This window comes from Chelonia mydas, chromosome 2 (genome assembly GCF_015237465.2).
Source record: "Chelonia mydas isolate rCheMyd1 chromosome 2, rCheMyd1.pri.v2, whole genome shotgun sequence".
Classification (NCBI taxonomy): domain Eukaryota; kingdom Metazoa; phylum Chordata; order Testudines; family Cheloniidae; genus Chelonia; species Chelonia mydas.
The window spans coordinates 203155280-203182927 of record NC_057850.1 but is presented as its reverse complement, the minus strand read 5'-3'; the positions used below and the strand labels follow the sequence as shown (position 1 = coordinate 203182927).

The 27648-nt window shown below is 43.3% G+C and overlaps 2 protein-coding genes and 1 long non-coding RNA gene across 19 annotated transcripts in view; 1 reads left to right on the top strand and 2 right to left on the bottom strand.

The window, feature by feature from the left end:
* The window catches only part of LOC122464709, a 67018-nt gene extending 42263 nt beyond the window's left edge, over positions 1-24755 (bottom strand). Inside the window, exon 1 of the long non-coding RNA XR_006289001.1 lies at positions 24633-24755. This is a non-coding gene — a long non-coding RNA (uncharacterized LOC122464709). The remainder of the gene's footprint in view (positions 1-24632) is intronic.
* Positions 434-17279, bottom strand: TOMM7 (translocase of outer mitochondrial membrane 7). Its single transcript, XM_037890559.2, has 3 exons — positions 16884-17279; positions 2980-3028; positions 434-664 (listed from the first exon to the last, which is right to left on the bottom strand). Exons 1-3 carry the CDS (start codon positions 16984-16986, stop codon positions 649-651), a joined length of 168 nt encoding a protein of 55 aa, XP_037746487.1. The 5' UTR covers positions 16987-17279; the 3' UTR covers positions 434-648.
* The window catches only part of LOC122464708 (zinc finger MYM-type protein 1-like), a 57283-nt gene continuing 49379 nt past the window's right edge, over positions 19745-27648 (top strand). For 7 of the 17 annotated variants that reach the window (XR_006289000.1, XR_006288991.1, XR_006288990.1 and 4 more), the window contains exons 1-2: positions 24653-24791; positions 26464-26830. The gene's annotated coding sequence lies outside the window, so the exon portion shown is untranslated. Of the gene's footprint in view, positions 20263-21399; positions 21522-24355; positions 24472-24568; positions 24792-26463; positions 26835-27648 lie in introns of those variants that run through there. The other 10 variants (XR_006288997.1, XR_006288998.1, XR_006288996.1 and 7 more) reach the window with 8 other exon arrangements.

The window sequence follows — 27648 nt, the reverse complement described above, 5'->3', positions numbered from 1 at the left end:
CATAGGTCAACTTACTGAGGTAGTGTAGACATAGCCTTAGATTACAAAAGTAAGGTAATTATAGCTTTACACTTCATAATACTCAAAGGACTGCTCTTAAGTGATGGAAGATAGAGCAGCCTGTGCTTGGAAGGTCACAATAAGCAAGAATTAAGTAGAAGGGTTGAACGATGAAGTGCCTTAGAAGACAGCAATAGGTTAGAGACATACTAATAGTAATTTAGTTAAAATAACAAACTAATTTGTAGTGAACTTGTATTCTGAAGCTTCAAGACACACCCTGGTGTTAAGAATAGCACTGTAGATTAAAAGGATCAATACACTTACTAAAACACCTGATATTCAATTTAAAAATAATTACTTTTTAAACTAAAAAAAAGCAAGATTTCCCCCATTATACTAATTAACCTTAAAGGATTAGAGACTATACACATGGATTCAAACTGTATTTATTTAATTTCACTGTAAACCAAATAAATTAGGTCAATATAAATTCCATTTTGTTGTATGTACATCTATGCCATCAGGAAGCTGTTCAGGCCAGCTAATGTAATAGTGATAAAGTGTACTCCTTCCTTAGCCTTGTGAAGGTTCACATCTTCATTTTCTCTGTCCATCAAATGGTTCCTGTACAGTATGGCCAATCTTTCATCCCCAAAGTAGACTAAAATAGACAGAAAATTAAAGTTAGATTTGTAATATATATATATATTAAAGTAACATGGAAGTAACATGGGTCTTTCTAAACACAAGACAGGATGTACAACTCTAGCTCAATACACATTACTACACCTGGGGGAAAGCTGTGCCACTACGCAATCAAGAATTTTGCAGAAATTCATGCTGAATTTCCCCCCCCCCGCCTCTCTCCCGCCCCCCGCCACCCCGAAATGGGCTGCAACGCTGTTGGCCACCACTAGGGGACGCTGGACTCCGCAGAGGCCAGCTCACACATGGAAGACACTGCAGGGGGGAAGGGAAGGGAGCTAGAGGGCTCCCGGCAGCTGCAGTTCCCAGCACACCCTGAGGGAAGGAGATGGCAGCATGCAGGAAACTCCACACAAGCCTGGGGTGGAGCATCAGGCTGTTTCTCCCTCTGAATCCCTGGGCTCTGAGGGGTAGAGGGGGTGAGAGTCTGGGCTCAGGGGTCCACAGGTGGGCTCTGGGAAGAAGCGGGGGGCTCTGTGGCTGGGCTCTAGGGGGGGTGGGAAGGGTTGTGGGTATCTGGCCCCCCAGCTGGGCTCGATATTATCTTAGTATACTCTCCCTTTATATTAATCAGTTTTGATACAGTATTACTAAGTTACTGGCACCACAACAAAGACATCTGTCAATATTTTCCACTTCATTTTATTCAGTACTTAAAAAAAATAATAGTGTTGGCCTTCTTCCATGAATGTCTTTTAATAAACAAAAGAGTTACAGTGAAGCATTTGTCTAACAATCATCATCAAATCACTTAACTTCTCTGCTCTGCACCTGTTTCCTCATTTATAAAGCAGGTATAGAATGTCCTATCTCAAGGATGTTGTAAGGCTTACTCTTCGTAAATTGTTTGAAGATCCTCAGAAAAAAACCCAATATTTACATGTGAAGCATTAATATTTCCTCAAAAGACAGTATTTGGAGAACATTACCTAGGGAAGTGGTGGAATCTCCTTCTTACATATTTTTAAGGTCAGGCTTGACAAAGCCCTGGCTGGGATGATTTAGTTGGGGATTGGTCCTGCTTTGAGCAGGGGGTTGGACTAGATGACCTCCTGAGGTCCCTTCCAACCCTGATATTCAATGATTCTATGAATTAAAATTAATCAAAGGTAGGAATGAAACAATGTTAACTCTTTCCCCTTGTGTTTGTACATTGATACAATCTTTTTACAGTATCATCTGTTTCTCAAATTCAATATATGCCTCATATAACTTACAAGATATGCATTAAATGAAGCAGGCACCTTTTCTCATTCCCTGTGTGCTTTATAATCATATTACATTATATCAACCATCTCCCAGTCATATCAGTTCAAGAACTGCGTGGGTTAAAAAAAAGTAGTGAAAGTGTTATGTCAGCTGATCGTTATAGAATGGCTCTCATTTATCCCATTCCAAAAAGCAGCAAATAATACACATCAATGCACTTTTTGTAGTTTAAGACACTTTCACATAAATGATTCTCTCCTAAAGTTTTAATAATATATAATTACCCAGTCTTCTAGTCTTGGTATGTAATGGAGGACTTGGAAAGCTGCTTGTGTAGTTGGCCTATCTATTCAGAAGTATGGGCCAGTTTGCAGTACATGGCACTATCCCCACTCTAGAATGTGTGTGTGTGTGTGTGTGTGTGTGTGTTTTTTAAATTTACAGTAGAAAGCAGTGAAGCTGTTCAGAGGTGCAGGATGAAGAGCTCGCATAAAAAGAATGCATAATAAACAGAGGAGCTATGAAAACTCTAAATGAGTCATAAACCCCCAGGCTTAAGAGGGGAAATGTGAAGTGTCCCAAATCACTGTTGTCTTAAAAAAAAAAAAAAAAAAATCAGTTGGAGAACTTTGCATGGGTGGAGAGAGACTCTCTCCCACCATTTGCAATGCATGGAGAGAGATACTCTAAGGGCTCCTTCCCTCCTTATCAGGAGAGATAAATATCCTCCTGTAGCACATCCTGACTTTTCACTGTACAAACTTCATTTCAGACTTGTTGGAGCACAGTGGTGGTGCTTAAATAATTTTAAAAGTTCTTTCATGACTTACCATTTCTCCCTTTCACTATCAATCTTAATGACTAGCAAGCTAATTAAAAATTCACTTTTGACAAGAAGCCCATAATGAAGGAAGTTCTCAAACTATGATGACAATGATCAATGAAGACAGGATTTCCTGGCAGTTAACGCCTCGATGGAGGGGACATCTGAGCCTAAAGTTTTATTTTCTCTCCTAGCTTTCTGCACTGTTTTTGCATGTGTATTTACAGATGTATACGTACCTCAAAACAGTTGGCTCAGGCATTCCAGGATCTGCACCTCTCTTAAAACCTGAAGTGACAAATATATACATATATCAGCAGCTAACCAACACAAAATTGGGGTTCTTTCCCCACTCTCAAATTCAGTAAATTAAAAAAAGCTGTCAAAAAAACAATTATATATACACAAATCATACCCTAACCAGTATAGAAACCTCACATTCTTCTCAATATTTTAAGATTAGCACATCTTGTTAGCAATATTTTAATGGACTGTGTCTTTGCCCTATAATTTCATAGTGACTAACCTCTATCACCCATGCTAAAGCTACATCTTCTGTTTTCTTGTTTAGAAAGCAACATAACATTTAGAGGAAGACATTCAGATTACTTCTAGCTAGCATTAGCATCCCCAGCTGTTAATCATAACATGAATTGTGCAGGGAACAGAACCAATGGGTAAAGTTAATGGAGTGAAACAAGAAAGAAATGGGAAAACCCATTTAAGGTCCCTCTGAAACTCTTTCATTAATATGTCATGAAACAAGATTTTCCTCTCTTTTCTTTTAAGCAAACAGGAGGGAACAGAAAATCCACTCAGGAAACTGTAGGTCAAGAAGAGGAAAGGATAAGACAAGGCTATATTTTCTTTCTCACCACCTCTGCCCAAGTACTTCCAAAAATTTAAATTGGTATGCATGGGTTTATTCAGTTTTAGCAAGTTATACAACTCTCCAAATAGCCAATCACATTATATATTTTTCCACAATATTTTTAAACACATTACCTTTGTACTCTAACAAGCAATGTTTATCAGATGCAGGATTTATGTAGCACTTGAAGTATATTTGAATATAAACCAGGGTTGTCAATTAATCGCAGTTATCTCACGCAATTAACTGAAAAAAATAATCACGATTAATCACACTTTTAATCACATTGTTTTAGAATACCAACTGAAAATTTATTAAATATTGTGGATGTTTTTCTACATTTTCATACATATTGCACTCTGTGTTGTAACTGAAATCAAAGTGTGTATTATTTTTGATTATAGATATTTGCACTGTAAAAATAATAAATAGTATTTTTCAATTCACCTCATGCAAGTACTGTAGTGCAATCTCTTTTTTTTATGGTGAAAGTGCAACTTACAAATGTAGACTTTTTTTTGTTACATAACTGCACTCAAAAACAAAACAATGCAAAACTTCAGAGCCTACAAGTCCACCCAATCCTACTTCTTGTTCAGCCAATCGCTAAGACAAACAAGTTTGTTTACATTTACAGGAGATAATGCTGCCCTCTTCTTATTTACAATGTCACCAGAAAGTGAGAGCATGGCATTTCTGTAGCTGGCATTGCAAAGTATTTAAGTGCCAGATATGCTAAACATTTGCATGCCCATTCATGTTTCGGCCACCATTCCAAAGGACATGCTTCCATGCTGATGACACTTGTTAAAAAAAAAATGCATTAATTAAATTTGTGACTGAACTCCTTGGAGGAGAACTGTATGTCCACTGCTCTGTTTTACCCACATTCTGCCATATATTTCATGTTCTTGCAGCCTCGGATAATGACCCAGCACATGTTCAATTTAAGAACCCTTTCACTGCAGATTTCACAAAATTCAAAGAAGGTACCATTGTGGGAATTCTAAAGATAGCTACAACACTCGACCGAAGGTTTAAGAATCTGAAGTGCCTTCCAAAATCTGAGAGGGATGAGGTGTGGAGCATGCTTTCAGAAATCTTAAAAGAGCAACACTCCAATGCAGAAACTATAGAATCCGAACTACCAAATAAGAAAATCAACCTTCTACTAGTGGCATCTGACTCAGATAATTAAAATGAACATGTGTCGGTCTGCACTGCTTTGGATTGTTATCGAGCAGAACCCATCATCAGCATGGACCCATGTCCTCTGGCTACAACAGTGCCATGAGAACAACTGTTCTTACTTTCAGGTGACATTGTAAAGCAAGTAGCATTATCGCCTGCAAATGAAAACAAAATTGTTTGTCTGAGTGATGGGCTGAACAAATAGGACGACTGAGTGGACTTTCAGGCTCTAAAATTTTACACTGTTTTATTTTGGAATGCAGTTTTTTGTACATAATTCTACATTTGTAAGTTCAACTTTCATGATAAAGAGATTGTGTTACAGTACTTGAATTAGGTGAATTGAAAAAATACTATTTCTTTTGTTTTTTTAAAGTGCAAATACTTGTAATCAAAAATAAATATAAAGTGAGCACTGTACGCTTCGTATTCTGTTGTAATTGAAATAAATATATTTGAAAATATAGAAAACATCCAAAAATATCTAAATAAATGGCATTCTATTATTGTTTAATCAAGTGATTAATCGTGATTAATTTTTTAATAGCTTGACAACCCTAATTTAAATGAATTAAAAATTGTTAGCATCATTCATAACACAATAAAAAATGATTGTGCCAGCACTAAAAATAAACTCTTCAAATCCTACATTACTACTAGTGCTATTTACTGTGATTAGTAAAGAAAATAAGATACTTGACAGGTTTCAGAGTAGCAGCCGTGTTAGTCTGTATCTGCAAAAAGAAAAGGAGTAGTTGTGGCACCTTAGAGACTAACAAATTTATTTGAGCATAAACATGGGGAAATAGTTTTACTTTGTGTAATGACACATCCACTCCCAGTCTTTATTCAAGCCTAAGTTAACTGTATCCAGTTTGCAAATTAATTCCAATTCAGCAGTCTCTTGTTAGAGTCTGTTTTTGAAGGGTTTTTTTTGTTGAAGAATTGCCACTTTTAGGTCTGTAATCGAGTGACCAAAGAGATTGAAGTGTTCTCTGACTGGTTTTTGAATGTTATAATTCTTGACGTCTGATTTGTTTCTATTTATTCTTTTACGTAGAGACTATCCAGTTTGGCCAATGTACATGGCAGAGGGGCACTGCTGGCACATGATGGCATATATCACATTGGTAGATGTGCAAGTGAATGAGCCTGATAGTGTGACTGATGTGATTAGGCCCTATGATGGTGTTCCCTGAATAGATACGTGGACACAGTTGGCAACGGGCTTTGTTGCAAGGATAGGTTCCTGGGTTAGTGTTTTTGTTGTGTAGTGTGTGGTTGCTGGTGAGAATTTGCTTCAGGTTGGGGGGCTGTCTGTAAGCAAGGACTGGCCTGTCTCCCAAGGTCTGTGAGAGTGGTGGGTCGTCCTTCAGCATAGGTTGCTGATCCTTGATGATGCGATGGAGAGGTTTTAGTTGGGGGCTGAAGGTGATGGCTATTGGCGTTCTGTTATTTTCTTTGTTGGGCCTGTCCTGTAATAGGTAACTTCTGGGTACTCTTCTGGCTCTGTCAATCTGTTTCTTCACTGCAGCAGGTGGGTACTGTAATTGTAAGAACGCTTGATAGTGGATGTGTCATTACACAAACTAAAACTATTTCCCCATTTTTATTTCTGCCCCCCTACTGTTCCTCAGACGTTCTTGTCAACTGCTGGAAATGGCCCACCTTGATTATCACTACAAAAGGTTTCCCCCACCCACCCCTTCTCTCCTGCTGGTAATAGCTCACCTTACCTGATCACTCTTGTTACAGTGTGTATGTTAACACCCATTGTTTCATGTTCTCTGTGTTATAAATCTCCCCACTGTATTTTCCACTGCATGCATCCGATGAAGTGAGCTGTAGCTCACAAAAGCTTATGCTCAAATAAATTTGTTAGTCTCTAAGGTGCCACAACTACTGCTTGTCTTTTTAAGATACTTGACAATCTGCTAATGCACCGTTTTTAAAAAAGAAATTTGTATTGGGGATTAACTCTTTCAACTAGAAAAATTCTAATTTATTAAAGTAACCTTGTGCTACAAAAAAGCATGCTTTTTTGTTCCAAAGGCACTGAATATATTGACCAAATTTCAAATTGATAGTAAAGTTTGGAAAACAGAAGTGAAGCACATGCAATGTCTAAAACTTATTTTACACAACATTCTGTACCATTTCTATAGAGAAAGGTCTTTCCCCTCTCTGTTAGATAATTACTAAGGGCCTGTGTGATTCACAGGCCATTGAAGTCAATGGGAAGACCTCCACTGATTTCAGCGGGCTTTAGATCAGGCCTTGAACAAACAGCCAGAGTATCATCTGAGAATGCAAGGAAGAATCTGACCCATTAACTTTCAGTTACTGTATTTTCCACTTTGGACTGCTGACAGTTATTAAAGGAAAACTCATAGAGCTGATTCTCCTATACAAGATGTGACTTAAAGCTAGCTTTAAGTCAGCAAGCAGAAAACTTTGATCAAACTCATTATTTTAATTTCATTTCACATTTGTCCTTTTTATTTCCCTCTAGAGAAAAATTGATTCTCACTGGTTGGTAAACATTAAAACATGTTGATTTTCAACTAACTATAGCCTTTACACAAAATTTCTTACTGTTTGCTAACCAAGCAAATACATTATTATTTATACACTTTTTTTAAAGCAATTGTATTGCTTAACATACATTTATTCAGAGTCTTAATTTTCACATTTTTCTTATGTCAGAAAATGGTGAATGAAGCATTTTTTATTTACTAGGTTACTAATTTTTTACTCATGATGTGTGTCAAGCTGCATTTGGATAGAAACTGGAATTCAATTATAAAAAGGTACAAAATTACATTTTCAAATTTGTTTTTAATTAGCCAACTAAAGCAATCTTAAATGTATTGGATACATAAGGGAAAATAGTTTTAAATGCACATTTTTTATCAAGCTAAGTAATGGATCATCGTCTCACACCTCTTTTTTTTTTCATCACTTGAAAGAAGAAAACAAGCTTTCCTGCTTTTTCAATTTCCAATACCTTTCTCAACTCTGAATAATCAGGTTGAATAAATTGAAGAAAATAGAAAAGGAGTACTTATGGCACCTTAGGAGACTAACAAATTTATTTGAGCATAAGCTTTCGTGAGCTACAGCTCACTTCATCGGTAGTCTCTTCACACCTGCCAGAGGCTACTGCTGTCAGAAACTAGTTTAATATTTTAACAAATTCTAGTTCCAGTTGCTTAGCCAGCGACTTCCACCAATTCAGTGGTTTGATTTTCTTAAACTTTGACAAACATGTACTGCTTGAATACTGTTTTTTATTCAAGTCAAATGACAATAATAGATGATAGTAAGTTTGAATTAATGAAGGTTGTCAGTTTCAAATTTTAAACAGGTTTATTCTTTTAAAAATATATCTAAAATAAATCCAATTTAAATAAAAAAACTAAGGCCTTGTCTACACTGCCACTTACAGAGCTGAAACTTTCTTTGCTCAAGGGTGTGAAAAAACACATCCCTGAGCGATGCAAGTTTAAGCACTGTAAAGTGGCAGTGTACATAGCGCTCCCAGCGCTGGTAGCTATTCCCCTCACGTAGGTGGTTTTATTACAGCGCTAGGAGAGCTCTCTCCCAGTGCTGGAGCCGCGACTACACAGCCACATTAAAGCACTACCATGGCAGCGCTTTAACGTCGGCTGTCTAGACATACCCTAATTTTTTAATTTAAAAATATCATTTAATTTTATCCATTGTGATCCTATATTTGGATCCTATATTATCAGGGCAATAATATTTAATTTGCATTTGATTTTATCAGAAGTATAAATAATAGATTCATTTAAATGTTAATTCAGATGTTAAAATCCCACAAGACATAAAGGAAACTAACAAAATTCTAAGATGAAGTCTGCACTTCAACCTCTCATTTTGAACTAATATACTTTATAACAGCATTAAGGATATTTCCTTCAGAAAACTTAATGCCAGTCTATTAAATTTCTTAAAACAAAAAATACATCTCTACCAACAAAAAAAATAATCACATTATAGCAGAAACATGACACCTGTAGTTAAACGTGCATATGCATTTCCTTTCTAACACTGTTTTCACAGACTCATAGAATATCAGGGTTGGAAGGGACCTCAGGAGGTCATCTAGTCCAACCTCCTGCTCAAAGCAGGACCAATCCCTAATTTTTGCCCCAGATCCCAAATGGCTCCCTCAAGGATTGAACTCACAACCCTGGGTTTAGTAGGCCAATGCTCAAACCACTGAGCTATCCCTCCTTGCTTACAACTTTCACTTTTCATACTGAAGTTTCCTAGTCTGGTTCTTTACCTGACAAAAGATTTGCTTTGCAGTTTTAACATAACAGTTCAGTTGCTTTAGGGCAAAACATTTGTTTACTACTATAAAAAAAAAATTTATAACACTGATTTTGCCTTATTAGAAAGTTCAAATTGTGCAAGGAGTTAGTCTAGGGAGCATTCCAGTGATATCCGTTTTTTAATTAACAGATTCACAGGAATTAGGGGAAGAGTGCATTTTATGCATACACAGTATTTGTGGAATGATTTTTAAAAAAAAATACTTTTCACCAATTATCTAAGCAAAGGAAGGCTGTGCGCAAATGTACTGAACTAGTTTAGTTACTTAGTGTGTGGAAGAACGCTGCCGCCTCAAACATGCTGCATTTTAAGTGTGAAAAGAGTGAGACAGGAGACTTCCCTCATTATGTGCATAATTTATTCCAGATTATGGACTTTCTTTTTTAAAAAGTCAAAGCAGTTCTGTCAGAGAAACTAGAATAAGGTTACACAATTAAAGCCTCCCAAATAAAGACATACCAAAGATACATGCAACCTTAACTGTGCCCTTTTTTGTGTATACATTACTATCATTTAATCGAGGGGTGGGCAAACTTTTTGGTCCAAGGGCCACATCTGGGTGGGGAAATTGCATGCAGGGCCATGAATGTAGAGCTGGGGCAAGGGTGCAGGAGGGAGTGCAGGGTGTGGGAGGGGGTGTGGTGTGCAAGAAGGGGCTCAGGGCAAGGGGCTGGGGTGCAGGGTGTGGCAGAGGGCTCACGGCAGGGGGTTGGAGGCTCAGGGTGCGGCAGGGGCTCAGGACAGGAGGTTTGGATGCAGGAGGGGTGCAGGGTGCGGCAGGGGGTTGGGGTGCGGGCTCCGGCCCGGCACAGCTTACCTTGAGCGGCTCTGGGTGGCAGCGGCACGCAGCAGGGCTAAGGCAGGCTCCCTGCTTGCCCTGGCCCCGCACCACTCCTGGAAGTGGCCGGCACCACATCCCTGCAGCCCCTGGGGGAGGGGGGTCAGAGGGCTCCGCGCAGTCCCCTCGTCTGCGGATACCTCCCCCGAAGCTCCCATCGGCCACAGTTCCCCATTCCCAGACAATGGGAGCTGCAGGGGGCGGTGCCTGCAGTTGAGGGCAGTGCACATAGCCCTCTGTCCCCTCCCCACAGGGACGTGGGGCTGGCTGCTTCCTGGAGCGGCATGGGGCCAGGACAGGCAGTGAGCCTGCCTTAGCCCCGCTGCGCCACAGGGCTGGCAATCCCATGGGCCAGATACAAAGCCCTGATGAGCCAGATCCGGCCCGTAGTTTGCCTATCCCTGATTTAATCACATAAGCACATTCTAGCTCTCAAAAAATACACTATATTATTTTTTTCACTAGTTTTACTTACACATATATAGCATATGTGTCCATCAGACAACAGCCAATAAGAGTAATTCTTAAAAGTAAGAAGTGATATTTTAACATGCTAAAAACCAGGTATACAAAATACACTACAGATAATACAAGCATGGTTTACTATGTTTTTTGCATAAATAAATGCCATACACTATTTGTCTGGAATACAAATATACAATATTAAAGTTTGATCCTCAAGTGCCGTGTGGACATTTTGCACTGCACTGCTGATGGATTCCAATCATAAATCCTTCATTTTGTGCAAGAGGAATCCTCCAACACTACAGAACTATCACAGCCATTCCCAGTACTACTGCCAAAATAGGTGACATGGTCAGAGAAAAGGAACATGACCAAGATGCTCCTAAACTGCACTAACTCCCACCTTTAGCTTTGGTCCTCGGAGACCACTGGAGCAGCTCTCACTTACCCAGCCTTGAGTGCCCCAAGATCAGGAAAGCGCAAAGTTTTATGCTACCTATGCACTCTGCATTTTACTTGTACTTTTTGTTCCTCCGCTCCCAATGAAAAAAAAATTTACAACTTTTTTAAGTATGTGATCAGGGCACCCTTATATGTGTCTTTTCCTGAGTGCTTAGCCTTGCAATCTTAATTTTTTCGAATACATTTAGCATACATTTGTTTTCTGTTTCTGAATAATCAAACCACTTGTCATTAGTAGGCTTGTAATGATATTCTGTTTTCAGATATGATACATGCTGTTTGCCACATTACAATTTTAGTTAGTTATTGTGAAGCTAAAGATACTCCAGATGAGAGGTAGTGTGTTATTTTGATGGCTAAGATTCCAAAAGATGGAAAGAGTTGTGTGCATTTTTGATTTTCCAGCACACCATAGGATAACAGTTCCAACTCTTCACCTAATATTGCTCAGTGGAACTCAACATTTTCAGCAAAAGTTTAGAGGAGATTCAGGAACAATTGCACAATAAGTATTAAGTTTGAAAATTTAGACGCAAAATTAGGCAGCAGGATTAAAGAAATAACTGGAATCTTTTAACTTCTTAAAATATAGTAACAAAGGGTAGGAATAAATGGTCAGTTTTTAGAATGGAGAGAGGTAAACAGTGGTGTCCCCAGGGGTCTGTACTAGGGACCAGTACTATTCAACATATTCATAAATGTTCTGGAAAAAGGAGTAAACAGTGCGGTGGTAAAATTTGCAGATGATACAAAACTACTCAAGATAGTTAAGTCCAAAGCAGACTGCGAAGAGTTCCAAAGGGATCTCACAAAACTGGGTGACTAGGCAATAAAATGGCAGATGAAATTCAATGCTGATAAATGCAAAGTAATGCACATTGAAAAACATAATCCCAACTAAAAGAAAAGGAGTACTTGTGGCACCTTAAGGTGCCACAAGTACTCCTTTTCTTTTTGCGGATACAGACTAACACGGCTGCTACTCTGAAACATAATCCCAACTATACATATAAAATGATGGGGTCTAAAGTAGCTGTTACCACTCAAAAAAGAGATCTTGCAGTCATTGTCGATAGTTCTCTGAAAACATCCCACTCAATGTGCAGCGACAGTAAAAAAAAAAAAAAAAAAAAAAAAAGCTAACAGAACGTTGGGAATCATTAAGAAAGGGATCGATACTAAAACAGAAAATATCATATTGCTTCTATATAAATCCATGGTATGCCCACATCTTGAATAATGCATGCAGATGTGATCACCCTATCTCAAAAAAGATATATTGGAATTGGAAAGGTTCAGAAAAGGGCAACAAAATGATTAATAAAACTGGGACTGATCAGCTTGGAAAAGAGACAACAAAGAGGGGATATGATAGAGGTCTATTAAATCAGGTATGGAGAAAGTAAATAAGGGTCTTCTCATAACACAAGAACTAGGGGTCACCAAATGAAATGAATAGGCAGCAAGTTTAAAACAAACAAAAGGAAGTATTTCTTCACACAACGCACAGTCAACCTGTGGAACACTTTGCCAGAGGATGTTGTGAAGGCCAAAACTATAACAGGGTTCAAAAAAGAACTAGATAAATTCATGGAGGATCGATCCACCAACGGCTATTAGCCAGGATGGGCAGGGATGGTGTCCCTATCCTATTTGCCAAAAGCTGGGAATGGGCGACAAAGGATGGATAACTTGATGTTTATTACCTCTTCTGTTCATTCCCTCTTAAGCACCACTGTTGAAAGACAGGTTACTGGGCTAGATGGATCTTTGGTCTGACCCAGAATGGCTGTTCTTATGTAAAAACTTCCCAGTGTACATTCAATAAACGAAGAGTAACACACAGAATGCACTGAGGTGTACACAAAAGGAAGTAAGTGGTTTCTGATCCACTTTAAAATAGATGTATTACCAATTATCTCAAACATAAGTATGTTATAAAACAGATTTTAGATTAATGAGTTGAGATAAATCTGTTTCAATAATATACTTGCCAAATAAATTGTGACAAGAAATAGATAAAGCTGCTATGGAAATATGTCATGTTGCTTGTCAACATATTTATTCACTGCTTTCTTGACATATTTAATGTATACAACAGTCCAAAGATTTGGGCACTACCATGGGAATTGGGAGCCCTGGGTTCAGTTCCCAGCTCCGTCACAAAATTCCTATGTGATCTTGGGCATGTCAGTTAAGCCCGGTCTACATGCTCATTTTACACTGATTTAACTATTTCTTTTAGAAATGTGATTCTTTTGTAAAATCAATTCTTATGATACAACTTATGGAGTGGATGAAGCTACACCAACATATCGGTGTAGCTAAAGCAGTACAACTTGTTTGTGTAGACAAGCAGTGAGGCAGAGACAGGCCAATGCTGAGTGATTTTGAGTAATTTCCTAGGATGGGATTTTCAATGTCAATTCAGGTGATTTACATATACAATTTTAAATATTAAGTTTTTAAATTTAAACTGATCATAAAGGTGTTTTATCCACAAAATTGTAATTAGATTTAACATATGCAATTGTTAAAGAGTACATGGGGGACACAGAAGACCTAATTTTACCAGTGACTTATTAATTGGAAAACAAAGGCCTTTTAATCAGACTTCCATGCTGCATTTCAATCATAACAACCCATCATTTCTCCTACCATGAACAAACTTTTTTTCTAAGGCTAAGCTCCCTGGGGCAGAAACTTTGCCTCATTTGTTTTCAAATTTGACCAGCATACTTTGGTGCTATGCAAACAAAGCTCTTCCGCTGGGCATGGCTTTTAGTTATGGCCATGTCTACATGACAGTGACACTGCACCCATGTCACCATAGTGTAGACACTTCCTACATTCACAGAAGGTTTTTTTCCATCACCACAGTTATCTACTTCTTCCAGCGGTGGCAGTGAGGTTGACAGAATAATCCGTCAATCAACCTAGCGGCATCTACAGTGACGGTTAGGTTGGCCTAACTACATCGCACAGGATGCAATATTTTTCAAAGCCAAGAGTGACATAGCTAGGTCAATCTAATTTTTAAGAGTAGACTAGGACTAAGTTTGTAGCTTGCAGCCAGAATCTAAGGCAGAGGTGGGCAAACTATGGCCCGTGGGATCGTCCTGCCTGGTTGCTGAGCTCCCGGCCAGGGAGGCTAGCCCCTGGCCCCTCCCCCGCTTTTCTCTCTCCCCTGCAGCTTCCCGCCGGGCAGCGCGGGTGGCATGGCTGGCTCCTGCAGGGTTGTGAGCTCCTGCCGCTCTGAGCGGCATGGGAATCGGGGGGGGGGGGGGTGTTGGATAAGGGGCAGGAGGTTCCAGGGGACAGACAGGGGATGGGGAATGGGGGGGGGGGGGGGCTGGATAGGCGTGGGAACCCAGGGGGGTCTGTCAGGGGGCAGGGGTGTGGATAAGGGTCAGTGCAGTCAGAGGACAGGCAGCAGGGAGGGCTGGATAGGGGGTGGGGTCCCGGGGGGCAATTAGGGTCGGGGGGCTCTCAGGAGATGGCGGTCAGGGGAAAAGGAGCAGAGGGGGTTGGATGGGATGGGGATTCTGAGGGGGTCAGGAAGTGGGAGGGGGTGGATGGGGGCAGGGGCCAGGCCATTTGGGGAGGCACAGTCTTCCCTACCCGGCCCTCCATAGAGTTTCACAATGCTGATGCGGCCCTTGGGCCAAAAAGTTTGCCCACCCCTGACCTAAAGCCTTGTCTTTACTAACTAAAACTTAGCATGTATAAAAATTACACTCCCCTCCCCAACACAGCTATGGCCTAAAGCAGTGGTTTTCAGGGTACACATATCCTGGGGGTACGCAGAAGTCTTCCATAGGGTCATCAACTCATCTAGATATTTGCCTAGTTTTACAACAGGCTGCATAAAAAGCACTCGCAAAGTCAGTATAAACTAAAATTTCATACAGACAAAAAGAGAAAGTAAGCAATTTTTCAGTAATCGTGTAATGTGACAATTGTATTTTCAAGTCTGATTTTGTAAGCAAGCAGGTTTTTAAGTGAGGTGAAACATGGAGGTACGCAAGACAAATCAGACTCCAGGAAGGGGTACAGTATAGAATCATAGAATATCAGGGTTGGAAGGGACCTCAGGAGGTCATCTAGTCCAACCCCCTGCTCAAAGCAGGACTAATCCCCAACTAAATCATCCCAGCCAGGGCTTTGTCAAGCCTGACCTTAAAAATATCTAAGGAAGGAGATTCCACCACCTCCCTAGGTAACGCATTCCAGTGTTTCACCACCCTCCTAGTGAAAAAGTTTTTCCTAATATCCAACCTAAACCTCCCCCACTGCAACTTGAGACCGTTACTCCTTGTTCTGTCATCAGCTACCAGTGAGAACAGTACAGATCCATCCTCTTTGGAACCCCCTTTCAGGTAGTTGAAAGCAGCTATCAAAGTAGTCTGGAAAGTCCCCATATCTACTCTAGCAACACCATCAGAAGACCCAACCACATCAGCCACACCATCAGAGGCTCGTTCACCTGCACGTCTACTAATGTGATATATGCCATCATATGCCAGCAATGCCCCTCTGCCATGTAAACTGGCCAAACCGGACAGTCCCTACGTAAAAGAATAAATGGACACAAATCGGACATCAGGAATGGTAACATACAAAAGTTAGTAGGAGAACACTTCAATCTTCCTGGACATTCAATAAGAGATTTGAAAGTAGCTATACTTGAACAAAAAAACTTCAGAAACAGATTTCAAAGAGAAACGGCAGAACTAAAATTCATTTTCAAATTTAACACCATTAATTTGGGCTTGAATAGGGACTGGGAGTGGCTGGCTCATTACAAAAGTAGCTTTGCCTCTCCTGGAATTGCCACCTCCTCATCTATTATTGGGAGTGGACTACATCGACCCTGATCGAATTGGCCCTGTCAGCACTGGTTCTCCACTTGTGAGGTAACGCCCTTCTCTTCATGTGTCAGTATATTTATGTCTGCATCTGTAATTTTCACTCCATGTATCTGAAGTAGTAGGGTTTTTACTCACGAAAGCTTATGCTCAAATAAATCTGTTAGTCTTTAAGGTGCCACCAGACTCCTTGTTGGTTTTGTGGATACAGACTAACAGGGCTACCCCTGATACTTGTTACATGTCAAACTCCACCCTATTGCTCCAGAGGTTTCTGGGTCACCAGACCAGACCAATTTGGGCACCCAATCAGCTGCTTGGGGGAGAGAGAGCCAGACAAGGCCCCACCTATCAAGCCTGCAATTACTGGGAGCAGCAGTTCTGGAGCACATGTGGCGGGGCTTGACTCCCTCCAGCGGCCACTGGAAGGGGCGGGTCTGGGCGCTCTCCCCCCAGCAACAACAGCCGTTGGAAGGGGCTATTCTGGAGCGGCGGGGCCTTACCTGTCCCCTCCACCCAGCGGCCGTTGGAAGGGGCTATTCTGGAGCGGCGGGGCCTTGCCTGTCCCCTCCACCCAGCGGCCGTTGGAAGGGGCGGTTCTGGAGCGGCGGGGCCTTGCCTGTCCCCTCCACCCAGCGGCCGTTGGAAGGGGCGGTTCTGGAGCGGCGAAGCCTTGCCTGTCCCTTCCACCCAGTGGCCGTTGGAAGGGGCTATTCTGGAGTGCGGCGGCTGCTCTGCCCCATCAGGCTAAAAGCCAAACAAAGCTCCGCGCGCTCCAGAGCCGCTTTTTCCAACGGCCACTAGAAGGGAGGAGTCAGGCGAGGCCCCAGGCCCGAACGCACCGGCCCCTCCGCCCAAAACTGCTGGGGGTGCGGGGCTGGCCCGCGTGACCCAGAATCTCCCTCTGTCCGACCCCCCCCGACCGGTGAGGGGACCCCCGCGTGCGCCAGCCCGCGCCCCGGCTAGCTGGGGATGGCGCCGTGTTCTTTCCCCGGGCCCCACGCTGCCAAGCAGGCCTCGTGACCAGGCAGGCTCCCCGAGCGGGGACAGCGCGGTTCGGCTCCGTTCTCCTGCCCTGGCACTGACCTAGATAGAGCACGACGGGGATGAAGCCCCAGCGGATGGCGAACTGGCCCCCCTTGAAGAGCTGCTGCAGCCGCAGCTTGGCCTCTTTGCTCAGCTTCGGCATCCCGGCAGCGCGAGAAAGGGAGCGGTGCGCGCGGCCGCAGGACTTGTAATTGCGCAGGCGCGGCGCCCGCGGGACAGCCGGGACGTAGCTACCTGCTCGGGCACCTCCACGCCACAGTGCGCGGGGGAAGCGGGGTCGCGCGCATACACTCGTTACGGGCGGGGTGTTGGGACCCTGTCGACGGGCGCGGGGTAGAAGACACTGTCAGCGTCTCGTTCCCGCCTTTAGTCTTTTATCTGAAGCGGAACGAGGTCTGGCTGGACTCCCCGCAGGCTCGTCCCAGTCGCCCCCGGAACGCGCTGTAGCAAACGCACCCGCGGGCTACTTCTGCGCAGGCTGGGGCCTCGCTGCAGCCCTGGACTTGAGTCCTGGCCTGGACCTCGGCTCCAGGGCCCTGGGAGCAATTACGGTCACTGCTTGTTGAGCCCAGCTCGGTTCCTGGAGGTGCAGAGTGGAGCTTGTCATCCGCGTTACCAGTCACAAGCCTTCCAAACCCACATCTGAGGCCCCCCTGAATCATGATGTAAATAGAAAAGGAGTACTAGTGGCACCTTAGAGACTAACCAATTTATTTGAGCATAAGCTTTCGTGAGCTACAGCTACAGCTCACTTCATGGGATGCATCAGTGTAGCTCACGAAAGCTTATGCTCAAATAAATTGGTTAGTCTCTAAGGTGCCACTAGTACTCCTTTTTGCGAATACAGACTAACACGGCTGCTACTCTGAAACCTCTCATGATGTAAATAGTAAAAGCTGGGCTCTTTTCATTTGCCTTCTGGGCCCTGAGCCTTTAGGCTGTGATCAGGTCACATTGTCAGGCATTCCTCTGCAATCATAAGAAACGTAGACCTCCAAGGGTCATTTATTCCAGCCCCCTCATCTGGGACAGGGCCAAGTACACCTAGACCATACCTAGCTGATGTTTGTTCAACATGTTCTTAAAACCTCTAGTGATGGTTGTTGGATTGAAATTCACCACTCAGCAGATGGGTCTAACATCTCTATTAAGGCAAAATATTACCAAACTGTATCAGTTACTTACAAGTGGGAAGCACATTAAGACAATCTCACCACAGTCCCTTCCAATACTGGACAATTCACAGCTTCATCTTCCCTTTGTTGCAAAGATTATGTATAACGTTTTGATATCTTTTCTTATAGGTATGTATTAGAGCATGTCTACAGGTGCAGTGGTGTAACGCATCTGGTGAAGAGGCTCTCTATGCAGACACGAAAGAGCTCTCCCAGTGGCATAATAAAATGAGCGTCAGAGCTTCTCCTGCCAACATAGTGCTATCCGTACCGACGCTTATGTTGTTGTAACTTCTGTCACTCGGGATGGTTTATTCCAGGGATGAAAGTAATTTAAAGGACTTACCGGTACACCGGAGTCCTGAGCAGGGGCGGGGCCTCAACCGGAAGAGGCAGGGCCTTTAGAGCCCTGGGCCCTTCAAATCAAAATTTAAAGGGCCCAGGGCTCCGGCTGCAGTAAAGGGGGCTAGGAGCCCCAGCCCTTTAAATCACTGCTGGAGCTACCAGCTGCGGAGACCACTGGGAGCCCCAGGGCTCAGGGGCCATTTAAAGGGCTCCGACGGTGATTTAAAGGGCCCAGGGCTTCTGGCCGCCGCTATCACAGCAGAGCCCTGGGCCCTTTATATTGCCGAAGGAACCCCAGGGGTTCCCAGCTGCCACCACTACCTTGGGGCTTGGGGCTCTGGCGGAGATGTAAAGGGTCCAGGGCTCCACTGCGGTAGCAGCTGCTGGGAGCCCTGGGCCCTTTAAATCACCACTGGAGCCCTGCCACTGCTACCGTAGGGCTCCGGCAGTGGGGCTCCGGCAGCAATTTAAAGGGCCCGAGGCTCTTGCTGCTGCTACCGCCCCAGGCCCTTTAAATCGCTGACGGAGCCCTGGGCCTCCCCGCCAACTCCACTACCTGGGGACTCCAGCAGTGGGGCTCTGGCAGCAATTTAAAGGGCCTGGGACTCCAGCCGCTGCTGGGAGACCCAAGCCCTTTAAATCGCTGCCTGGGGAAGCCAGTCCAGTACAGTGTACCGGCTCTTACCGGTACACCAGACCAGACCGGACTGGCTTACTTTCACCTCTGGTTTATTCACACCCCTGAGCAACAAAAGTTCTGCTGACATAAACAGTAGTGTAGACAGCCAAAGTCTCTTGTTTTCTTATAAACTCTCCTCTCCTGTTAGTACAAGCTTTATGCTCACTCAAACCAGTTTCTTCTAGTTTTGTGGTTACTTTATCTTTTATTTTCCCCACAGACATGAGGAGGTGGATGAGTCATTTCTTGGAAAAAATAGCCAAAACAGCAGACATGTTTGTAATGGAGCACTTTACCTACTCAGCCATTGAAGGCTCATGTTTAGTCCATCCACCTGGAAACAGTCAGGGCACACCCTGACCGTTGTGTAGGAGCAACACATTGCTCCGTCCAAGGACGAGGACCAGATATGAACCCTGGGAAGTTAATTAAGGACAGTAATCGTGGGAAGCTTCCTTGGCCTGGCCTCAAGGCCTGAGAATTAGGATTGTAGTAGATAGAGGCTGAAAAATAAGAATATTAATCAAAGTCATGCATTCCTTTGTTGTGTCTCTTTGCGGTGGAAGTAGGTAATGCGCAGGGGGGAGAAATATAATAAAAGGGAAGGTGGAAAGCTGACAGGCAGCAGCCCATTTCAGCTGACCAGCTTGCTTGCTTGAATAAATCTGTGTTCTGTCTCATCATTGAACCGCCACAAGCCATGGTGGGTGCGACCAGTAGTCATCACCAATATGGCCAGTCCCACAGTCTATGAAGTGGAATTAAAGTGGGCACCAGACCACCTTGCCAAAGAGTATATAAACCGCAAGGGATACTTCTCAGTGGTGTTGCAAGCACTAGTGGATCATCGACATCAACGTGGGATGGTCGGGAAAGGTACATGATGCTTGCATCTTTAGGAACTCTGGTCTCTTCAGAAAGCTGCAAGAAGGAACTTTCTTCCCATACTGGAAAATTACCGTTGGTGACATTGAAATGCCAATAGTTATCCTTGGAGACCCAGCCTACCCCTTGCTCCCACCGCTCATGAAGCGGTACACAGGCAGCCTGGACAGCAGTAAGGAGCAGTTCAACCATAGGCTTAGCAAGTGCAGAATAGTAGTAGAATGTGCCTTTGGATATCTAAAGGGGCGCTGGCGCAGTTTACTCGCTAGGTTAGACGAAAATAATATTCCCATTGTTGTTGCTTCTCACTGTGTGCTCCATAATATCTGTGAAGGTAAGGGGGAAAAGTTTCTGGTGGGGTAGGGGGCTAAGGCAGATCGCCTGGCTGCTAATTATGAACAGCCAGACACCAGGGCAATAATAAGAGCACGCTGAGATGCTTTGAAAACCAGTTTCATGAATGACCTAACACTGATGTGACAGTTCTGTGTGTTGTTCCTTACCAAGCTGCCCCCTTTCTCGCATGTACTGCCCTGTAAACTAAACCCCCACCAACCACAGTGTGCACAGTGAATAAAGAGCCTCTTGTCCTCAATCCATACATTTTTATTATGTTAACAAACACTGAACAGAGACAGCAATGAATAACAAAGACAACCCGGGTCTAAGGGCCTGATAACATGGGGGCGGGGAGGGGCAAGGACACATAGCTTATTACAGTTCCACTGCCTAGCAATCAAAGCTGTGGGAAGGAGAGCCTTCTGCTCCATGAACCATCCCCTGGAGCATTCTAGGATGTCTGGGAGAGGAGGATATGGAACTTGGTGAGGAGGGCAGCTGGTACATCACTGGGTGCAGCGGGATTCTAAGATCTAGCTGGCTTTCCTGCACCTCAGCCAGATGCCTCAACATGTCTCTTTGCTCCCCTATAAGCCGCAACATGTCCTCTTGCATGTTACATTCTTGTTCCCTGCATGCTTTCCTGCCCTCTTGATTTTTAGAAGCCCTTTAGGTCAGTGGAAAGGGCTCAGTAGTAAAGATACACACATTATAAATTAGACAACACGGCATATGTCGACTTAATGCCATAGTGTAGACATGGCCTCAGTCAATGGAAACATTTATTTTTGGAACTCTTGGCCCATTAAAGTCAAAAGGGTTATAGATAATCTCATAAATAGCTTTCCAAAATGAGTTGAATATGTTTTATCCTAGTTCATATTGCCCAGTCACAGTGCAAGCAACCTGTGTTAAGCCAAACTCATTTTTAAACATGGATTCTATTAATATATCTTTTTATAAATATAGAAAGAGTGACAGCATCACTAAGTTTCAGTATCCTTTGTGAGGGAAAGTTAATGATTTTGCTGGATTGTGGTTCACTTAATCCTTTTTTTTTATATTAATATTGTAACCAGGGAAAATCAAAACTAAATGAACCCCAATATGCCTCTCTGTTTCTGTTTTACAGGTACAGGTTCTTGGTCTTGTTATCAGGGTATATCACCTGAGGAAGCAGCTACTGTGTCCCACCCTCCCTCACAAGTGTGGTGTAGGAAAGAGGAGGAGAGACAAAAGTTATGTTTGAAACAGGTAAGTAGTGTATTAAGGGTTGGTTATATGAAAGAGGTAAGGGGAAAACCACAAGTAAACACATAAAACTCAGCAAACAGTGGACTGCAACTAAGGAGCTTGAAGCTCAGACCTAATATACCCCTCCTTTGGCAACAAAACCTGGGGGTTGGAAAGCTCAGCTTTCTCAGAGAGCATTCTGAGGAGCTGGTGATTCTTGCTACTGGTACTGACCCCAGCTTTCAACATCCCCATTAGCACTCATTAGCACTTTCATGCCTTGCTAACCTGCGGAAAATTTCTTCGGTGGGCAGCCCATCTAAACTGTCATAGGGCTCGTATTTGCATAACCTCTTGAATAACAGCCTTCTGAGTGTCCTCACTTCCTCAGAAGTCCCACTAAACATTCTTTCTGTCTGCCTCTAGTTGGTATGCTGCTTTCCTTTGTAACCCACATTTTTCTTATTATTATTTCGGTTACCCTGAGTTGCAGTGTTTAAAGCAGCCACCTCCTTTTTAGCTCCGGGGTGTGCCAATTGTTGTAATTCATGCACTTCCCGAGATCTGGCCTCTAATTCCAGCAGATGTGTTACCTGCATATTAACAGGGCTCATGGCCAGAGACAAACCTTGCATATATAGGTCTCTAAATTCAGGATTATTAAATTGCACAGTACCATTTACTATTGGACCCAAGCCTGCCAACCAATACAACCGTTTTTTTCTTAGCATATACTTTTCTGGTCTCTCAGCTGGCAATCGTTTTTCAGCATATGCTTTACCCATAACATTGTCACAAAGGAAATACAGTTTTACCACACTTGCATACACCTGAGCCAATTCACCATGTGGGTCCAACATCATACTCTGTGGCAGTGTATTATAGTCCTCTAATGACATGCATTCTCTCATTGTGGCCACGGTATCCTCCTTACTCAACTTAGGAGTGGCACTTAACCTGGCCAACCAGTTCAGAACAGTGTCTTTATTTAACAGATCCATTTGCTTTCCAAAAGCTCTCGTTTGTTCGGGAGTCAGAGCTTTTATTTCGTATTTGGTCTCTGAGGCCCAATTAGGGCCATATTGAGTTACCGTTGTTACCACTGGAGCAAAAGGAGGTGCTCCTGACTTGGCTCCTCATAGCAAATGGGTGCTGAGGGTGTGGGCCTGCCCGCAATGGAGTACTGCGGTGGTGGATCTCCGTTTTCTGAGTCTTAGTCAGACTCAGTATTTATTACCCATGATGAATCCAGTTAGGGGGTTAGATTCAATAGCATTAATCATTCCCCTAGATAACTGCAGTTGTTTCTGTAGCTTATTGATGCAGTGCTGACATACCGCATGATCCACTGTACCACCTTCCCTGGCCCGCTGGACCTCTTTTAAGAGCTGCCACACAATGGCCTGCGACTCCTCTAGCTCTTTCGCCTTGATCTCACTCTCTCTTTCAGCAGCTATAAGCTGGGTATTGAGGCTTTTTAGCTGTTCCTCCAACTGTGTGACCTGGTTAGTTAGGCTGGTCACTGAAGCAGTTGCTGCTTGTTGTTGGGCAGCCTGCTTTTCAAAGGCTTGTTTTAGATCTTGCTTTTCTGCCAGAGCCGTCTCCGTCTGCTGCTTCAGCAGCTGCACCTGGCAGTTCAGCTCTCAGCCAACCATGGCCAGGCCATAGAGCAAGGCGCGTTTCTGTGCCTTTCTTTTAGGAATCGGTTTACAGATTTTGTATCTTTTCCGTAGCTGGGATAGTTTTTGTAGGGAGTCTTCCCCTGCCAAGAATTCCTCACTCCAGGGGTTCTGATTCTTTCCAAACAAAGCCACACTGTATTCAGTGTTATTTTTATTGCTCAACTTGTTCCACCCCAGAAGGCTGAAGACCTGCTGCGTCCTGGTGGTGCTATTCGGTTGCTTGATTGCTTACCCAACAACCGGCTAGTAGGCAAAAGTCAAAAGGCAGCACAAGGCTCTCTTGGGAAAGTCAAAGCCACAACAATGCAGCACAAAGTCCCTTTAGGAGAGTCAAAACTGCTGAAAGAGGTAGGCAGCTTTTTGGGCAAATGCACCACGCCGTATCTAGCTTATACCAGTCAGATACTAGTGGTTCCAGAGGGGGTCCACTGGTTTACCACTACCTGCTTTCCTGATCAGTCTGTTACCAGGAAAACAGGTAGTGGTAAACCAGTGCACGCCCTCTGGAACCACTAGACCCGACTGCTTTGACGGTCCATAGACTCGGGGAGGGAACTTCTTCGGATACTGCGGGTGAGCACATATGTTGTGGCCCCACAGGAGACCGGCCTGAAAAGCCGAAGTAGCTCCATGGTGGGTGAGGTGCGTCCGCAGGGGGCTGGAGTTGAGGCTGAAAACCTCAACGAGATCCAGCTACCACCCTTCCCATTCCCTTGGGGCAATCAGGGCCTTTGGCATCTCCGAAAAGGATTTTCTATTACAGGGCGGGAAAACTCCCAGATCCTTTTCAGGGATCCCAAAGGCCCTGATTGCCCCAAGGGAATGGGAAAGGTGGTAGCTGGATCTCGCTGAGGTTTTCAGCCTCAACTCCAGCCCCCTGCGGACGCACCTCACCCACCATGGAGCTACTTCGGCTTTTCAGGCCAGTCTCCTGTGGGGCCACAAGATATGTGCTCACCCACAGTATCCGAAGAAGTTCTCTCCTCGAGTCTATGGACCGTCAAAGCAGTCACTGTTGCAACTTAAAAACAAACCAACAGAAATTCCCAACAGGACCTGAGTGGGTTAGCTACTCCCAAACAAGTCCTGCCGCGGTCGCCACAACTGTAACCAGGGAAAATCAAAACTAAGTGAACCCCAATATGCCTCTCTGTTTCTGTTTTACGGGTACAGGTTCTTGGTCTTGTTATCAGGGTCTGTCACCTGAGGAAGCAGCTACTGTGTCCCACTGTCCCTCACAAGTATGGTGTAGGAAAGAGGAGGAGAGACAAAAGTTGCTTTTGAAACAGGTAAGTAGTGTATTAAGGATTGGTTATCTGAAAGAGAACACACATAAACGCATAAAATTCAGCAAACGGTGGACTGCAACTAAGGAGCTTGAAGCTCAGACCGAAGCTCAGACCCCTCCCTCTTGGCAACAAGAATATAACAAATCCCCAGTACAGCCTACTGCTAATCAGATGTCATCTATGGTGAGGTCGGATGGTAGTGAGTGGTGGGTCCAGGACCTTCTACCCTCGGCCAAATGCTGGCCTTTGGGGAGGAACACTGGGTCTCGGCTGCTAGACTGAAGTTGCTGACTGGTGGACCAAAGGACCCTGGATGGCAGGTAAGTCAATAATGTCACAGGATCCTTCACAGCTCTTGATCCGGAGACCCGTGCAAAAGCCCAACCACACACGGCTGCTTCCTGGACGGACAGCCCCGTGACGATGTGGCACAGTTCCTTATAAGGAGTGAGTGGCGGGAAAGTTCTGAGGGGATGGCAGTTACAAGTCAGTTGCAACTGGTTTGAACCAGCCCTCGTGCCACAGCTTTCGCGCCTTAATTTTCCACCTTTGGGGACCAAGTGGAAATTCGACTCCATACTGAAAAATATCAAAGTCCATATGGATGAGGGGAAACAATATAAAAACCTTATCCTAAACATTTTCAATCACTTATATAAAATCACCAACAATATCAGTTAACATTCTTTTTTGAGTGATTGTACATGTCCATTCTACTGTAGGTGCATGTGCACCCAGTACACAGTTGTCAGAGATTTTTCCCTCAGAAAAACAGGGATTGCAGGGAGTTAAGCTGGAAGCAATGAAGTCCCACAGAGCAGTGCAGAGCGTTTAATAAAATTCTACTTGTTCATCTTAATCTGCATTCAGCTTCACTCCTTGCAAATGAAACAGTATCCTAGCCATGCTAAAATGACATGATAAAATGGGGCACAGCTATATTGAAATTGGATTCTCAACTGGGTGCCCTCAACACTGTTGTAATGTTAGTGTATAAGGAATGTAAAAAAGCAAATACAATCCAGATGATGCGCTGGAGAGGTCTTACGAATCTAAAAAAGCAAATACAATCCAGCAGTTGATCCAGTAGGAGGAAGAGGTGTTGTTCCCTCTGAGACAGAATTTGTTTTCACTGTAGCAAGTTTTATGCAATATCTTAACTGTGGGTTTTAATGCTTGTGGGGGAGGGTATGCACAAGAGAGTGCCACGTGTGCAGCAGCTGCTTCCCTCTGTTTTCACTCACCCATCTGAATTCAAAGAATGAGCTTCCCAGCCAAGAGACTTACCCACTGTATCTTATCACCTCCGCTTGTGTATAATCTAACTAAAAGCTGCTGTGAGGCTTGTGTCACACGCCTATAAAGTCACAAACTAGTAGCACCAAGCTGGAGTGTAATACACACCTCTCATTTAGCTTGCTGGGGGTGTGTGGCAAAGAATTGTTATTTATAGTGCAGCACACAGTGGCGTTCGAACAATTTTTATAGTGTGGGGCACTGAAAGTCATTGAACAAAAACTGTAAACCCTGAATATGATGGAAACAACTTCAAGCTCGGGAGTGCTGCCACACCCCCATCATCCCTAGTTCCAGCACCCCTGATGGCACACACACTTTTCAGACAAATAAGAGAAAGCTTAGTCTGAATAGCTAATCATCTAAATTTAGGCAGATATTTTAAATTGATCATGGGGGAGGTGAAGAGATAGCTGTAAATTAGAGGAAAGGGGAAAAGTTGCTTTCCATCTCTATCAAGACTCAAGTTCTAACACTGTATTATAAGCTGTATAATATACTGCTTTACAAGGGGGTGTTTTTTCTTATCCTTTAGTGCCTGTCTTTGATCTCATTGATTAGGATAACAATGAGAAACTGACCTAGTAAGACATTTGAGTTGTAAAGAGTGTTCTGTAGGAATAACTTGTGCTGGTAAGGTTGTGCAAACTGGAAAAAACAGGGTGTGCCTAATGTAAAAATATCTACTTCGTCCAGCAGTTACATCTTCCCATATATGGCTACTGTTATACCTCGCATGCCAGACAGACAAGCGGCTGCACAGTTTGTTATTGAGATAACAGCCCTGAGGACAGGAGAGAGAATGATGAGCCACCTTCCAAACAGATTTGAACTGGTGTGAGATAATGGTACAAACGTATTTTAGAAACTGGTCTAAACTAGCCCATAAGAAAGAGTGGTAGGTGTGGATTCAAAAAAAGACCGTCACATGCTAAGGAGAAAGGGAGCTGGACTAACGAGAAACTGTGGCTGCAACTGCCTGCGAAACAAATACCATGAGGATTCATTATGAGGCAGCTTTGCCCAAAGAAGAGGGTCAGAGACAGAACTTTGCAGCCATGCTGTAGGTATTATTTCATATTTATAACTTAAAGCTCTATCCCTTTTAGTGATACATTAGTCTGGGGAGTAGTTATGTTTACTTAACTTTATTTGGTTATTTTTTCTCTCTGTTTTTAATGAAGGCAAACTGACTTTGCAATGAGTGACAAGTATGGTGCAAAAAGAATGAGGAGTACTTGTGGCACCTTAGAGACTAACAAATTTATTTGAGCATAAGCTTTCATGGGCTAAAACCCACTTCATCGGATACATTCAGTGGAAAATACAGTAGGAAGATATATATATATATACACACACAGACACAGAGAACATGAAAAAATGGGTGTTGCCATACCCACTATAACGAGAGTGATCAGTTAAGGTGAGCTATTATCAGCAGGAAGAAAAAAACAAAAAAACCATCTTTTGTAGTGATAATCAGGATGGCCCATTTCCAACAGTTGACAAGACGGTATGAGTAACAGTAGGGGGAAAAAATAAGCATGGGGAAATAGTTTTACTTTGTGTAATGACGCATCCACTCCCAGTCTTTATTCAAGCCTCATTTAATGGTGTCCAGTTTGCAAATTAATTCCAATTCAGCAGTTTCTCGTTGGAGTCTGTTTTTGAAGTTTTTTTGTTGTAGTATTGACAATTTTAGGTCTGTAATGAGTGACCAGGGAGATTGAAGTGTTCTCCGACTGGTTTTTGAATGTTATAATTCTTGACGTCTGATTTGTGTCTATTTATTCTTTTACGTAGATACTGTCCGGTTTGGCCAATGTACATGGCAGAAGGGCATTGCTGGCACATGATGGCATATATGACATTGGTAGATGT

Excerpts from the sequence above, each read along its gene's own strand:
- TOMM7 (XM_037890559.2), bottom strand. The coding sequence starts at position 16,986 with ATGCCGAAGCTGAGCAAAGAGGCCAAGCTGCGGCTGCAGCAGCTCTTC. Across the intron at positions 3,029-16,883 it reads CCCCGTCGTGCTCTATCTAG|GTTTTAAGAGAGGTGCAGAT; the intron begins GTCAGTGCCAGG and ends TTGTCACTTCAG.